General features: G+C 36.8%; 1 protein-coding gene across 11 annotated transcripts in view; it reads left to right on the forward strand.

The window, feature by feature from the left end:
* tp63 (tumor protein p63) overlaps positions 1–17,701 on the forward strand; it is a 40,660-nt gene extending 22,959 nt beyond the window's left edge. For 2 of the 11 annotated variants that reach the window (XM_058778002.1, XM_058778007.1), the window contains 10 exons: positions 7,638–7,824; positions 7,923–8,038; positions 8,194–8,303; positions 8,399–8,535; positions 8,753–8,835; positions 9,522–9,646; positions 13,663–13,805; positions 15,153–15,336; positions 15,439–15,532; positions 16,298–17,701. In XM_058778002.1, coding sequence (XP_058633985.1) covers positions 7,638–7,824; positions 7,923–8,038; positions 8,194–8,303; positions 8,399–8,535; positions 8,753–8,835; positions 9,522–9,646; positions 13,663–13,805; positions 15,153–15,336; positions 15,439–15,532; positions 16,298–16,600 — 1,482 coding nt within the window. In that variant the 3' untranslated portion in view covers positions 16,601–17,701. The other 9 variants (XM_058778004.1, XM_058778009.1, XM_058778003.1 and 6 more) reach the window with 5 other exon arrangements.
* Positions 17,702–17,752: the final 51 nt, after the last annotated feature.

The raw sequence follows: 17,752 nt of genomic DNA on the forward strand, positions 1-17,752 counted from the left end.
TTGATGGCGCATTATGTCTTTTTCATAAACCGCTATGTCCACATAGCGGAAACAATGCGCATCAGTGAGTATTACAATAACTGTGTCACTGTCACTTTGTTTTGCATAGATAGATGTCACCTAAACCAACCAAACCCGCTAGGCTAGTTGTAGTAGCACGGGAACAGGGAGCCTGATGTCTATCAACCAAAAAGTGGCTTTCAGTTGGACAGTGCACCCTAGCGGTTGCTAGCTAGTTATAGCCACTTAAGGTCTTAAATCTTATCTTCACACCATTACCTAAATTTACTGTATGTTGGCAATAAGAACTATGACCGTTATGTCATTTTGCGCTAAATGTGGCTAGGCTAAATTGAGAGCTTCAGTGGAAGTTATTCAATCACAAACATTAAATGAGATAAAAATCTGTGATTATTTTAGACTAATTGATCCCAGCCATTATAAACCAATGCCTCATTAATCTTGAATTTGGCAGATTGTGGTCTTGAAAAACCAGTGAGTCAGTTGTGGTAATGCTGTCTCGCATCTTTGAGTAAACAAGTTGAGCGGAGTTTAGTTTGCGAGTTGCTCAGTGCTCATTGGCTACAGTGCAGTGTGGGATTGTGACATTTACCCTATTCCCACAACAGCCCTTGTCATCCTCACTCCTTGACTTTACCAATACAGCAGAAGTTGTCAGACACCTCACCGTACTTAGAGCAGACTTCTGGGTGTGAGAAAGACACCACACCCTTGGTTGTCTCATTTAAGACGTCCCTACTCATTCATATTGCCATTTCTCACAGTGTATAGAACATTGTGAAGAATATCACTTCCTTTAATTTAATAACAATTTAGCCAAGTGAAAGGCATTTTTGTGGCTTACTTTTAATGTAACCCAAACGTGTTCTTCGTATGCAGCTCAATCCATCCTGCATTTAGCTTCCATGACACACACACACACACCCACACACACGTATTTCCTGGCATCGCATCCTACCACTCCTCATTTACGGGAAAGCTTTTGCAATCCTGCTTTTTTGTTGATGTCAATGATAAGACAAACCATACATGAACCTTTTTTGTTCGTTTTCAGTTTTCAGAGGAAACCCATCCCCTCTATCATTTTCAGTTCACTTTTTTTTGGCGCGTTTTGTTTGATGTTCTTTTGAGCAGAGCCACCATTTGCATTTTCCTGTCAACCTATCAACAGCGCATCCAACGGTACGACACAGTTTTGTTTGCCCATTGATTCACCTGTATAGAGTGCTGTGACCGAAGGAATGCGACCACTGGAGTTGTTGTCTCAAGAAGTGAGCTGGGGATTAGAAGAATGGGTCAGTAATACTCGTGTAAATACTCCATGCCTTCCTCCTGAACCCTGCAGTGCCGAAGGGGCTGTTACTTGCTCAATGAGTAAAGCTTGTCGACTGCGTCTCTCATAATGCCGCAGGACAAGGAGATGAGAATGAGGATAGAAGTTGGGGGAGGACAGAAGTGCTCAAAGAGACGAGTGTTCCAGCGAAAGGTGGCAAGATACAACTTGTCCATGGAACATCTGCAGGCCCGTCCCACGCCTCGTGAGATGGAGCTGAGACTTGTTTGTGTCAACGAGCCTGTCGAGACTCGTCTGACATTGCCACGTAAAGCCCTAAAACCTAGAGCAAGCAGAGGAAGAAGAAAGAAAAGGAGGGAGAGGTTAATTTACCAAAAAAAAAAAAAATCTGGGGTTGAAAAGATTTTTATGATTGGGAAATGATTTCTAAGAAAGGCGTATCTGGAAAAGCCCACTTCTCTGACAGGTTCTGTTTGGAGATCCGTTGTTCTTGTTGTTTTGTGTCTTTGAACAATGAAAGATTACCTGTGCTTTTAAAGACCATGCAAGAGGTAGAGCTGGACTGAGTCAAAGAGAAGATCAGTCTGTCAGCACCAGTATAGCCGCCACGTCTGCTTTAGCTCACTTGCACGATCATAATCTCCATCCTCTCATGCAGTCGAGATGCCACAATGCAACCTGAAAAGGTCCGGCATCTACTTATTAGACGTGACCTTAAATCCCACCTTTTTTTGTGCAACACCTTCAGAGTGTAATTGAACGAGAACAGAAATGCAAACACCTTCATTCTCAGTGAAAGAAGGAATAAAGGTAGCAGTATGGAAAGAATTTGGCAGCACTCAGGGCGACCATTGAGCAAAACGAGGGGAAATCCAGCATAATTACACCAAAGCTTGTCACACGTTTTCTGGGAAAGATCACATTTCCAAAGCATATAATTTAATCACAGGGCATTAACTAGTGCCAGGAAGCATGGGGGCATTTGTTTACATCACTAGAGAAAGTATGAATCTGATGAGGGTTGGTTACATGATGATCTTCCGCTACATGCACTACAAACATGGCGAGTTATTGATGTCTGCATTTAAATCTTGATATTTATGTTTTGCTTCATTGTTTTGTGCATATTTTTCACTTTGGAATAAACTAAAGTATATATGCATAAGCACCATGCCATGCAAAGTTTTCAAGCATGACGAGCAACATTATGGCTGTTGATTCGCTATTCAAAACCGTAGCTGCATACATTTTGCTCAAACTAAGTGGTGCAAACGTGCACTAGAGCAAACATTTGTTGCCCTGTTTTCCAGTGCAATGCATGAGTTATTAGCTGCAAGAAGTAGTATTCTAGCAAAAAGTATTAAGCACAGATAATGAGCCAATGCCCTGTGAAACTTGCTTTTGAACAGCATTGCATTTTTCTATTGATTAATTACATTTTTTGCACCCTATGCTCAAAGTTTTATTTCAAATGTTTGGAAAGCAAAACTCTGTAAACAGGTATTTTTATTACTGTGCCAAAGAGGAGGAAAAACACACATTTTATTTATTTCCCAATGAAACAGGTTTTGGGCAAGACAACTGGCGTGACAGTACATGTCAGGTATGAGGTGGGACAAGACCAGAGGCGCCAGAGCATTGGGCCAACCCGCCCTGCCATGCTGAGACACGAATACAGCCTTAGCCTGCAGCCCTGCTCTGTTCAAACACACACAAACTACAGCTGCAAACTTGTCACAACACGTACAACACTGTATGTGTGTGCGTTTGTTGTTGGTGTGACTGCGGTTTAACTGTGTGCACAAATCTCTGTGTAGAAATCTCTTGAAGAAACCAGTTTACACTGCCGTTCAAAAGATTTTTTCAAATAAGTTTCTTATGCTCATCAAGGCTGCATTTATCTGTTTTTTGTTTGTTTGTTTTTAAAAAAATAATATTTCAAAATATTATTGCAATTTAAAATCATAGTTTTCTGTTTTAATATACTTTTAAGATATTTATTCCTGTGATGCAAAGCTGAATTTTTATCAGCCATTGCTCCATGTTTTCAGCGTCACATGGTCCTCCATTCTAATATGCTGATTTATCAATGTTGGAAACAGTTGTGCTGCTTAATATAAATATGAATATATAATTAATACTTTATTCAGCAAGGATGTGATGAATTTAAAAAAAAAAAAAAGGTGATAGTAAATACTTTAGTTAAAAAATGTTTCTATTTTGAATAAATTCCAAAAAATAGAGTAAATATATTACTTGAGATGAGTAAATACATGTTGACATTTAGTCTAGAACTACAGTAACATCATGTTCACAGCGCACACACGCCTCTGCACTTACTCACGATTTCTCTCAACATGGCAACACGAGAGCTGTCATGGGACATAGGAAACAAAGTAATTGGCATTATTTGAAAAAGTAACTCAGATATTTCCTTCTAAATTGAAAAGTAATGAGTTACTTTACTAGTTACTTGAAAAAAAGTAATCCGATTACGTAACTCGCGTTCAAATCTATTTTCAGTGCAGCTGACATAAAATGCATACCAAAAAAGGCTCAATTTGTTCACATTAGTTAATGCATTAGTTTTTGTATTATATTAATTAATAATGATGTGTATAGCAATTACCCACAACACTGCTATTAACTATTTGATCGATGTTGACAGAACTAAGTTGAAGTACTAAAATCACAAAGTAAATAGAATAATAAATAGAAAAATAAAATGTCAAAACTAATTAAAACTACAAATCCACAACTTAATTACTGAAACTAACATTAAAAACTGAAAACTGGAGATATAAAAATATTAACATGTTATAATGGTATATAATAATATAATACATTAGTTATAAGTAACGTTAAAATGTATTTCAGTGTTTTTAGTATTATGAATTAACATGAAAAAAACAAAAACAATGAACAATCGTATATTTATGAATATTAACTTATATTAAAAAATACATTAAAAGTTATTTATTATTAGTTATTGATACTAATGAGTTGTTAACAACTGAGTTGTTCTCAACCTAGACAGTCACTCTCTCAAATCCCCTTTTTCTGTTTAAACAGTTACTCTAACCTGTGTGTGTGCACGCGTTTTTTGTGACAAATGAGGACATAAATTTGTATAATAACAAGGTATTACAAGGAGAAGGTGACTTTTCAGGACATTACCCCATGTCCCCACTTTTCAAAATGCTTATAAATCACACAGAATGGAGTGTATTGAAAAATCTGAAATAGCACAAAGTTTCCTGTAAGGGATAGGGTTAGATGTAGGGTTGGTGTAGGGGAATAGCACATACAGTTTGTACAGTATAAAAACCATTACGCCAATGGGACGTCCCCACTTTTCACAAAAACAAACGTGTGTGTGTGTGTGTGTGGAATTCACATTGTAGCCCATGACTGGAACATAATTGCACGTTAACACCACTGTGCCCCTCCCTGTAAAAAAGCCAATGCCTCCAATTCATCAGATCACTTTGTTGCCCCACCCTTGATATGTGTGTGTGTTTTGTGTGTGTTTTTCCCTGTCAGAAGCAGCTTATTTGGCCCCAAGCAAACACAGCAGCCTCCACACATATTTGCATTCTCAAAATCTGTTGCTTTAGGGCTAGAATTGGTACATCAACTGCTTTGTTTATGTGGTAAGGTTTGTAGGTTGGAGTTTACGATGTTCCAAAATATGTAAGAACGGTGTTTGTTGTCAGTATATGTCAAGCTTCTGTCAAAGGTCTCTGGCTTTTTTGCCGGGCCTCTGTGTGGCTGACCCTTTGGCATTCATGTCTACAACTCTCTCTTTGGTTCTAGAGATCTTTCCTCTCCCCTTCTCTCTCTCACTCACCTCATTTAACTGAATGACGGGAGCGTACAGCAGCGTATCAGGTTGGGAGCAGAGGGGTAATTACAGTTATTTATCTTTCTTTTTTATAGAACACCTTTTAAAAAAGCGTTCAGTTCACGCACAAAACGCCTTCATCATCCACCGGTGAAAGCACCCTGGCGCTAAATTAGTCACAGCTAAAATGGGTCAAGTCAGTTCTGACAGTGCAGGTGATGAGTGTAGATGCTTCGTGCTGTTGAAATTCTGATGAAGACATCATCAGCAAGTGATATGACAGGACAGGGGCCAAAAATATGGACTATTCAAATCTATTTTCAGTGCAGCTGACATAAAATGTGTACCAAAAAAGGCTCAATTTGTTCACATTAGTTAATGCATTAGTTTTTGTATTATATTAATTAAAAATGATGTGTATAGCAATTCATTAACTTGTTAATTTCTGTTATTTTTAAATATAATATTTTAATGTGAATTTGGAAATTAAATGTTAATGTTTAACATATAAAAATTTTATGCAGAAATGAACATTATGCTAGATTAAGCTTTGGTAAAGTTTTTTTTTCTTTTTCTCTTTTTTTTCCCCCAATTTGTTCTACCAGTCACTTCAGGAAATGGCCGCGATTTGTGTGTGTGTGTGTGTGTGTGTGTGTGTGTGTGTGTGTGTGCGGGCGTTTATGTGTGCGTTTATGTCAAGATTGTGTAATATTCTGAAAGCTCACAAGCAGGTGTTGGGACGGGCTCAGCTCATTGGAACACTTCATATCAAAAGTTAATAGAGATGGAATTTAATGTGGCATTGTTCTTCAAAACAGCCCCTGGCAACATTCACAGCCCTTTTTCTTTCTTTCTTTCTTCTGCACCTTTTCAAATGAACAAATGAACTCAGTTATTTTCCATGTACTTGATACGCTGCTTTCAGCACAAGAATTCATTTAAAGAAAAGTATCCATGCTATTTTTCTTGAAAAAGAAGTGATGTGCAACCAGCCATTATCTACAATACAAAATGTGTAGCATACCATTAGCTTTTGCAACTTTGGTGGCTGAGTGATGATTTACAGTTGTCACAATGTTGGCGGTCACGCTTTGTGGTACTGTTTAATCATGTAGATCTTTCTTTTTCACCTATGTGTATGGTTAGACAGTATCTTAAACACCTGACGATGCTGTAAGTATGAGTAACACCTGAGTGTTAGCCTGTGGTGATGAGGATGATTCAAGAACACGGTGTAATGCAATTGTGATTTTTGTGGTCAGTGACACCCTGAACATCAAGCTGTCATCAATGATAAAGAGGATGTTGGGAAATGCAGTTGAGATTACCTCATACGATTTGTATTTAATAATTATACGTACAGGTAAATTTTAATTTTCATGTTATACATTGAGAAACTATAAACCCATTCCTGAAACTCCAGCAGAGCAAACTTCTGTAAATTAAAAAAAAAAAAAAAAAAAAAAAAAAATCTTGATCTGCAAATTGTTGATCTGAACATGTCAGTTTATATTAGAATGGTATTATGAATGATTTAGACCATTGGTTCTTAACTAGAGGGCTGGGACCCACTAGGGGGACCTCAGCAAACTTCCAAGGGGCATCAAGTTGACTTAAAATATTTTAAAACGAGACACAGCAAGCTAAAGAAACAAAACAAAAATGATATATTTATTAATTAAACCTAGCCCCCCAAACTCCAGAACTGGACTTCTACAATTTAATTAATTTTTATTTTAGTATTTTTTAGTACTGGGGGGTCAAAAAAAATGTTAAAGGTTGAGAACCACTGATTTAGATTCAAATAGACATTTGTTTTACTCGTTTTATGACATGAATGAGGCCTATAAAGGCATCCAAGGGCAAGTCTAAGCTACTCATTGCTCAACACTAGAAATATCATCACATCAGGGCAATAATTTTAACATCAGATTTCTGTGTCAAAATGGTCCTGATTTCTTCATAGATTAATCATTCTTCAGGTGATTTGGAAAGCACATTTCAGTGTGTGTCCTTAATCACAGGTATATCTTAACCTGTGACAGCTGTAGGGCAGATCCAGAAGGATCCTGCTGCCTAAAGCCAGCTGCTCTTCCCTTTCAAGACTGTTATATGGTACTTATTCCACTAAAGGGTTGCCAGACTGCAGCTGTTTTATCTCAACTTTGCATGTGTTTGTGAGAAAGGCTTATTTTCTATTAGATAAAGAAGTGATCTTTAATGGATGTTTGGTAGCTTAAAGCAACTACTATTCCATTAGATTTTTTTTTTTTTTTTTTTTTAATAACGTAGAAAAAAAGTTACTTTTAAGCATTAAAAACATCTGACAAAAGCTCTCAAAGCAAAAACACTTTAGTAATACAGATTCAAATGAGCTTATGTTGTTAAAATAGGAGTGCAGTTTTATTACAGATGCATAAAGTACATTTAAATTGTTTTATGGCAGTTACTAACCAAACTCTTCTCTCTTTTCTATAGTACTCCACAGAACTGAAGAAGCTGTACTGTCAGATTGCCAAAACATGTCCCATTCAAATCAAGGTCCTTACCAACCCACCCCAGGGTGCAGTCATACGGGCCATGCCTGTCTATAAGAAAGCTGAGCATGTTACCGAGGTGGTCAAACGATGCCCGAACCATGAACTGAGCAGAGAGTTCAATGACGGTATATTACTTTTCTAAATTTGTAGTCTGGAAATGCGATTAAACATGTTTTTAATCTTCAGCTTTGAGATATAATTGACTGACTTTTGTGTTTAATAGGCCAAATAGCCCCACCCAGTCACCTGATTAGGGTTGAGGGAAACAGTCATGCTCAGTACGTGGAGGATTCCATTACTGGGCGTCAGAGTGTGCTGGTGCCTTACGAGCCCCCTCAGGTGAACACTCACACACACATTTCAGAGAAACCTGACTGTCTGTATATACACTGCACACCTGAAATCATTCCCAACCAGATGTTAATTTAACATAACCGCTCTAGAGAAATGAACAACAACGAGTAGTGTATGACACAACTGTTCCCTATTAACAGGTGGGCACAGAGTTCACAACCATCCTGTACAATTTTATGTGTAACTCCAGCTGTGTTGGTGGAATGAACAGACGCCCCATCCTCATAATCGTCACATTGGAAACCAGAGAGTAAGACCATTTTAAACACTGGATTGTATTCCCTTAGAGGAAATATAGAAATATGCAGGTATATCTGACATATACCTGCTTGATCGTTTCTTCAGTGGTCAGGTTTTGGGTCGACGGTGTTTTGAGGCCCGTATCTGTGCGTGCCCTGGACGTGACCGGAAGGCTGACGAGGACAGCATCCGTAAACAGCATGTCAGCGATGGCACAAAGAGCAGTGAGGGTATGAAACGCCGTAAGTAGTGCTGGGGGCTGGTGACTGGGCTTCATCTAACACAAACACATTTGCATCGCATGTATCTTATAGATAGTTCTTACCTCCATACATACTGCATGCCCTCTTGTACAAACACACACTGCAACTTTTCCACCTGTTCTCTGCTTTAGCTCTGTGTTTTGTGCTTGATCTTGTATTATGGCTGTTTCACTTCCTCTATCTCCGTCTTCCACAGCTTTCCGTCAGGCCTCTCACCTCTCTCAGCTAAACTCCATCAAGAAGCGAAGATCCACCGATGAGGAAGTGTTTTGTCTGCCTGTGAGTATCTCAAATCTGTTTTTCCAATGTAAATATTCATTAGGGAAATTTTTTTTTTCTATTATTATTATTTATTTATTTAGAAAATCCACTTTTAAAGATAAATCTGCATTGTCTTCCATTCTGTTGCTCTTTATTTAACTAATTTTACACACAAGAATGATGTCTTGATGTCTGTGAATGAAGTGTTGGTACAAACGTTTATGAAACCTGTTTATATTATGCATTGTTGGTATTATTCATACTATATAATCCATTTAAAAAACTGGTTAAATATAATTATAATAATTGATTGTTCATAACTGTTATTCATAATAAAAGTATAATTCATCATTTGTAACATTAATGCATTGGGTATACTCACAATAAATGATCAATAAAATATTTTACAGCATTAGTTAATGTTAATTTTTACATGCATGCTTTTTCATATGCTATATTACATATTTCAATTTGTACATGAACCGCAATGTATTACAAATTAACATTAAGATGAATGAATGATGAACACCTTACAACTTTTACATTTAAATTTATATGTAGGCTTTATAGAAAGTGTCATAGAACTATTTGACACTGAAAAGATAATCTCTCATTCTTAAGGTATATTCAAAGTGAAGAACTGAGCATAATCCAGGAGTCTGACATCCAGGCTTACTCCTTCTCTCTCCTTCTCTGTGCTTCAGATTAAAGGCCGTGAAATCTATGAGATTTTGGTGAAAATCAAAGAGTCTTTGGAACTTATGCAGTTCCTCCCTCAGCAGACTATTGAGTCATACAGACAGCAGCAGCAGAACCTACTGCAGAAACAGTGAGTACCTTACACATGCAGGAAGATTCCCCAATAAAAATGGGGTGATACTACCTCATTTGAAAATTATAAAAAAAAAAAAAAATTTAAAAATGGAGAATTGTTCCTCATTTCTTCATTTGTATAATGTGACTAGCCAGTCAAAATATAGGCTCATACTGTGTTAGCAAGGTCCACCCACAGATTGATATTTGTGTCAGTTTTCAATAACTTGATCAAATTTATTGCTTGGTTTTTTTAACACTTATGGATTTGATTGTGATTGCTCATTGACTGACTGTGAACTCACTTTGTCATTTTAGTATTTGGTTTGTTTGTTCAGCAATTTCCGCCCCATCTGAGAGTTTCTATAGTGCAAACACTGGAACTTAACGTGGCAGTTAATTCTCTCACACTGATGATATAACCTTGACTACTGCATGAAAGTATGAGGTTGGATTGCATCTTGCATGAGATTTGTGTTGTGCATCATTGATGACTGCTGTTATGATCGACATAAATTCACATAGTATTAATAACTGTTTTAAATTCTGCTTGGCTTCTCATTAAGGGTGTACCTTGCTGAGATGGTGCTCTGATTTATTCATTTTATGACATTCGGATTACCTCAGACAAACAAGTTTAAACTCTGCCTACAAATTGTTATTGGTCTTCACGGTAAATGCAAATTCTGTCTGTACTCAGCCTTTAGCCTTAAGCATAGTTTTCTCAGAAATACATTCTGAATCTGCTGTAATAGTGCTCAACAGAGTGGGAGGGAGAGACCTGTAAATTGTGCTTTAAATGAGCCTCGTCGCCCTTACACTGGGATTTGGATGTCAATGCTTTTCTTCCTGTAAATTTCCTTAAGACAGCTTAAACCATACACACCCAACTGAGCTGTTCAATCATGACGTCAGTTTGTAGGTCAATTGGATTCACCATGGATTCCCTAGGGAAGTTCTAATAGCCAAATTTCAATTATTAGTAAATTAAAGAGTTAGGTTACATAATCACACATTGTAGTCATTGTGTTAGCAATTGTTGTAGAACAGAATGTGAAAATGGTTCAGTAATGTTGACCACAGCACACGCTATACGTTTCAATCCAAAATCACTATTCTAAAACCACATAGATGTTCCCAAGGGAACCCATGGCTCAAAAATGCTTATTCTCTCTACTGGGTTTCAGGACTATAAGCTGCTAAACCAGCTCAAAGTGCTCTGTTTAGTGTGAGAAAATAAAGAAAGGCTGTTGATTTTAGGGTTCGTTTGATCTTCTCAAGCTTTGGTCTGAGCTAAATGACTAGGTAAGACTGACCATGTAGCCATTATCTTTAAAACTGTCCCGTTGTAGGACAAAGACCGAACACACATTCTGTGAAATGTGCATCTTTTGATTCTCCTAAACTATTATTCGAGTATAGCATGTTAATGCAGTATATATTAAAAGCAGTCCCATCCTTGTTCAGATTTTTGGTTAACATTTCCAAGCAGCAAATGTCGTTTGATCCTTTTCAGCATTGTCTGCATGCTGTGACTTCTCTCTTAAACCTGTTTTTCTAACTATACTTTTTCTTCCTTTTCAATAAAGCTCCTTCTGCCTTAGATTCAGTGGGTTGGGTGTTTTATTTTGTTGATTTTCCTTTTCATACTATCTCACTCTTTCTACAGTTCAAACACTAAAATTACTTCCTTAGTTGCAACATACTGCCACCTTGTGGAGAGATTGCACATGGCTAAAATATATTTTTTTTAAAATCATGCACCCTGTTTGGTTTCATCATTGTTTGAGACTTTTAATAGCTGACATCAGCGCATTTAAATCACATATAGAAATTTTATTCAAACGAATGAGGCTTGAAAGATTTGTATTTGCATAATTTTACAACATACCACATTTCTTTTTGGCAAATACTCTGTACAATTCAAGTTTGATTTACTCATCATCAGCTGCTTATCACTGGGGTCTCTCTCTTTCTATTATTTAACGATACAGTCGAATATCTTTTAATATTGTCACATTCCTGACATTTTGCTATTCCTCCACTTTTTCTTTCTTCTCTCTTGCCTGCATTTTCCTGTCTTTCTATTTCTCACTGTCTATCTTTGACTCTTTCCTACAGCCTGTTAAGGGCCCGTTTGCGCTCTGAGCTTCTGGACCCAATAGGTGAGCAGAAGAGGCGCTTCAGTGCTTCCTGAAAGTAGGAATCACATTCCTCCTCCCTCAGAGCATCCCTCGCTCATCTCTCTCCATTTCTTCTTCATCTCATCCTCTACCCCTCAAAGGGGCTCCCTGTGCTTCACCTGTGGTAACTCCTAGACTTGTTTTATGCCACAAATAGGTTGAACGCAGGATTTTGTTTCTACCACGTGAACACCTCGTTTTACATATGTGAGCTCTCAAGTGAAGTCATTTTAGATATTTTTGGAAAGTTCATTGCATGATTTTGTCCCTCCAAAGTGTATTATCTAGACTACGGCGCTCATTTATCAATTTAAATAATCCATTTGTGTGTTAAATTTGCTTACACTCACCTTACAGTTGGATTAGTTGCATTGGTATTACTGTTCAATCATCTGAAGTGTCAAAAGTTTCTTAAAACCTTTTATTGTCCATACTTTTTTTTTTTTTTATGTTTCTTAAAGGGCCCTTGTGACTGAGGCAGCTTGTTTCCTCAGCATTTATTGTGTTTGTTGGACTGATCTGCTGGTATTGCACAGAAACCCATTGCACATAAACAGTATAGCAACTTCTCAGCTGACCACCTTATTTCTCTCTTTCTCTCTTCTTTCCATCTGTTTTTCTTCTTTCTATCTATCTAAACCATCCTGAATGTCGAAACTGACCAGGAACCAAGCACACATCTTTTTTTATGGGACTCATAGTTTTTCTTTAAGATCTTGATGATGGTTCATCTTAAATAGCTTATTGTTTTTGCCTCTGTCTTCATTTTATTATTGGAGCTGGACTCATTGAGTTGTCTATAAATGTGGGGGGATAGACTTTATTGATGACTGAATTTTGATAATGCTGGTCATGTTTTGTAAAGTGCACTGCTGGGCAGTAATTTGTGTGTTTTGTCTTGATTATTTGTTCATTTTCTTAAAGATGTATTTCCTGCTGTGTACATAGCAGTTAAGAGAAAAGGAAGTGAATGCTATAGTGTTGACAGATTCTTTTGTTGTTTCATATGAAATTAATGGTTGTTGTATTCTCAATGGCTCTTGCACTTTTGTCAGTTACTACTATTCAATAAATGACTTCTCTGCTTTTGTGTTCCTATCCCTGCTCTTCCTCTTTATTCTCTTTTCTTCTCGACTCTTCTTTTTACTTGAATTGTCAGGGGCTTTTAGTCAGGGCATTTAAAAATATAAATAATATCAACAATGAGCGTAACATTCAAGTTCAGAATCATTTAAAGGGGTAGTTCACTCAATTATGAAAATTCTGCAATTCTTACTCTCATGGCATTCCAAACCTGTATGTTTTATTTTTTTTTTTCCAATGGAACATAAAATATATTTTGAAGACTGTAACCAAACCATTGTGATTTAAAAAAAAAAAAAAAAAGAAGAAAAGAAACTATAAATGTTTGTAACGTAATTGAATAATGCCATTTTCTTTGAATGTGGGAACTAATCCTTTTAATATTATATTTCACAAGTAGGTTATGTAAATTAAAAATATATGTTAATTTTTCATTTGTTATTGCAATTTTTCATTTGTTATTGCACAGAAACCCATTGCACATAAACAGTATAGCAGTAATGTACGGTAAAGTACTACACAAGTATATGGATTTAGTAACCTCTCTGTGACTTTTAACTCATATGCATGTTTATATCTCATTGTTAAGAATTACAGAACAGCACAAACATGTTCTGTGTTTCTCCACAGTTTAGGCCTTCCATAGTGTCCAAAACATTAATAGAAAGCATTTAATCATGACAAGGTTGCACATTTTCTATAATAAAGCCTATGCAAGAGACTCTGCTTTATTAATACAGAACATGTATCATCTTCTCTCCCTCAGGAGCTCTCTGCCACCCCAGCCTGCTTTTGGTTCCAGCTCACCCACCCTCGGCAAGAACAAACTGCCATCAGTCAGTCAGCTCATCAACCCCCAACAACGCAACTCACTCACCCCTTCCAGCATGGGTGGAGGATTAACTGACAGTAAGGCCTCTATAAAATCATTAATAATTTAATTAATGTATATTCCTAGTTTGTCTACAAATGTGTCAGTGTCGTTTAGGGCTAACAAAAGATCATATAATCGAGTTAAAGTGATTTCGGATATAAATTGTACAAAAAGTGAACACTTTCTCCCTAGTGAAGAATATCCTGTCTGGGCTTGAGAAACACTCAGATCTCAATGTCAATCTGACAGAGTTTCCTTTTAAAATTGAACTAGATCTTTGTGGGACAGTCTGCCTTCCCTTCGGCACACTTTGGCACTGTCAAATTGTACTTACACATGACAAATATGCATTCTCCTTTGGCCTGCTGTGTGAAATGTGCCTCAGGTTTCACATGTTCTGAGATTACCTAATCCATATTTAGTGCCCTCAGGTGTTTGTTATTTCAGTCGATTTCAGTCAAAGACTTGACAGTTTATGTAGTGTGTGTGTGTGTGTGTGTGTGTGTGTGTGTATAATATATAGGCTATAATAAATGTGGGCAAGATGGGGACAGAAAATATTGCATGATTTTATATTATTGGTAACACATTACAATAGGGATAAACATTAGTTAATGCATTTGGTATGATGAATAAACAATGAATAATACATTTTTTTCCATATCGGTCAGACTTTTGGAATCATTAAGATTGTTTAAAAGATGTTTTTGAAATTAGTTTCTTATGCTGACTAATCCAGCATTTATTTAATAAGAAAATAAAGTAATATTGTGATATTTTACTATATATATATATATAAATAAATAAATAAATCTTTTAACTGTAATACATTTTTTCAGTATTCTTTGATAAATTGACTGTTCAGACAGTACTACTCACCCCAAACTTTTGAATAATAATGCATAACGGTTTCCACAAAAATATTAAGCAGCAACTGTTTTCAACATGGATAGAACATGTTTCTTAAGAACCAAATCAGCATATAAGAATGATTTCTGAAGAAAAATGTAACCCTGAAAACTGGGGTATAATGGCTGCTAAAATTCAGCTTTGCTATCACAGAAATAATTACATTTTATAATAAAATTATAGCAGAAAGTATTGTATTACTGTATTTTTGATTAAATAAATGCAGCATTGGTGAGCATTAGGGACATTAACAATAAATAAAAAACCAAACAAATGCCCCAAACTTTTGACTGGCAGTGTATATATTCTTCATTGTTTTTCTCATGCTTTTTTTCATTATAGTTTGTACACATTACTATGAATAAGTATTATGCTGTAAAAGTTTATATATGATTTGCTGATACCTAATGCATAAACTGATGTTAACACAACCTTATTGTAAAGTGTTACCATTTTATTTCCCTTCTTTTGAGGTTTATTACAGTCTCAACCCTTTCCCCTCCCTTCAGTGACCCCTCCCATGATGGGCGGCCCTGTTCCCATGAACACAGACATGAGTGCCCTGAGCCCCACCAACCCCCTGCAGTCTCAGTTACAAATGGTGCCCTCTCACTGCACACCTCCGCCACCCTACCCCATGGACAACAGCATTTCCAGGTACACAAATACACTTACAGTAAGTCTCTCTGAAATGGCTCAATGAAAGTGTAATAGCATTACTGTAATCATGTTTTAAAGCTTAATATCTGTCAATTGCAGCTTCCTGTTGAGGCTGGGCTGCTCAGCCTGTTTGGACTATTTCACAGCCCAAGGACTGACCAATATCTACCAGATTGAGAACTACAATTTAGAGGTGAGGAATTTGCCTTTCTCCTTAATGTTTTTCATATTCATTCATATTTGGAAAAACTATTTAGCAGTTGCATTTTTACAAGAATAGTTCATGTAAAAATGAGAATTAGCTCACCCTCAGGCCATCCGAGATGTAGATGAGGTTTTTCTTCTTCATCTGAACAGATTTTGAGAAATTTAGCATCTTGCTCACCAGTGGATCCTCTGCAGTGAATGGGTGCCGTCAGAATGAGAGTTCAAACTGATAAAAACATCACAATAGTCCACAACTCATTTAACATTTTGTGAACTGAAAAACTGCATGTAATAAATCTATCAAGACGTTCTAACTTAAAACCTCTATCCATATTATTGCTTTCTCCAGAGAAAAAAGTCTCTCCTGAATCAGGAGAGAAATATGCATAAGATCATACACTGTCTTAAACAAACGAAAACGGTTCTAAACATATTTTGGTGTATTTTGAGAGGACCAGAGGATAGACGTTTTCATGGAGGTAGCGTTTTAATGAATTATGGACTCATTTTGTTGATGGTTTAAAATTCATCTTGATGGATATGTTTCTTACGAACAAGACTTCAATTCATCAACTGGAGTTGTGTGTATTCATTTTGGATTGTTTTTAGCAGCATTTTTAACTCTCATTCTGACTGCACCCATTCACTGTAGAGGATCCATATGAAAATATATGATCTGGTGTGTCTCTTGATGGAGAGATCAGAGCAGTGGCTACTGTATTCATGAGCTCTGTGGTATATCTATCCACAGGACTTGTCCAGGCTGAAGATTCCCACAGAATTCCAGCACATCATCTGGAAAGGAATCATGGAGTACCGGCAGACCATGGAGTTTTCTCCACCTCCCCACATCTTGCGCACCTCTAGCGGGACATCCACCGTCAGCGTGGGCTCCACCGAAGCCAGAGGCGAGCGTGTGATCGATGCAGTGCGTTTCACTCTTCGTCAGACCATTTCATTTCCTCCACGAGACGACTGGACCGATTTCTCTTTTGACCTGGCTCCAGATTCTCGCCGCAACAAGCAACAGCGTATCAAGGAGGAGGGGGAATGAACGTAGCGCCTCACGTACATACATCGTCAACAGTGCACATTTACTGTACACACACACTCGCGCGCTGTTTTATATTAACACACTTGGTGTTGGTCCAGATCGTTTCACAGTTTTCCTCTGCAAGTGATGATTAAAAAAAACTGTGAGCCTCATAGTCTAGGTCACTTAAACGTAAATGGGCAGATAAAATGCACTTAAAGTCCTTTATGGTTTCATTTCTCTTCTGGTGGATTTAGCTCTGGTTGTCATTTCAAGCCCCTTTTTTTAAACGCAAACAGCTGTAGCTGAGGGGAAATGGTGCTTTGCTAAATTGTCATTTTTACTGTTTCTTGAGACAAAGCACTTAAGAAATGCTAACATATTGTTACTACTTGCAAAATACACACTGAACTTTTGGGGTTTCTTTTTTGTTACATGGTTTTTTTTTTTTTTGTTTGTTTGTTTGTTTGTTTTTTGTGTAAAAAAGCCTTTTCCTACCAGCAGGAGCTTTAGTGTTAATTGTATTCTGTGTTGTGACGATCATTCCTTGCGGTTGAATAATGTCTTTTTTTTTTTTTTTTTAAATGTTGACGTTTGTCAGCTTTGATTGTATGTATTTCAAATCGCACATGGTTCTTTTCTTTATTCTCACAGAAAGTGTTATTCATCCGTGGTGTAAGACTGATGTTCTCATGTAGCCTCTATGTAATACTGTAAACCCTTCTTTGTATCTTTTATTTGTGAGTCGCAAACACTCTTTGCTCTTTGATACTATTGCATTGCAGTGTGTAAGTATTGAATTGCTGAAAGTCGTGATAATGCATAGACATGCTGTTTACTGGCCTCTAAAAGCATAAAAGTGACTTACATTGATACATTGGCCAATGTGTATAAACACATTGCTAATGTAATGTGGCTTCAGTATTTTTTTAAAACAAATTTCCACTTCACTTGATACTTGTTATTAGCCTGTGGCAATATTGTACAGATTTTTTTTATTACGCTTTCATGTGTCACCCGAGTATACAATTCTTTATCAAACTATTAAGGAATTATTGTAAATATTTTGCAATGTACTTATTTTGATATAAACAAAATAAAACAAATATCATGTAACATTGATTGTATTGTAGTACAAAAACAATCATTTTATTTAAACAATATTCAGACATG

Source organism: Onychostoma macrolepis, chromosome 06 (assembly GCF_012432095.1).
Source record: "Onychostoma macrolepis isolate SWU-2019 chromosome 06, ASM1243209v1, whole genome shotgun sequence".
In the NCBI taxonomy this organism is placed as follows: domain Eukaryota; kingdom Metazoa; phylum Chordata; class Actinopteri; order Cypriniformes; family Cyprinidae; genus Onychostoma; species Onychostoma macrolepis.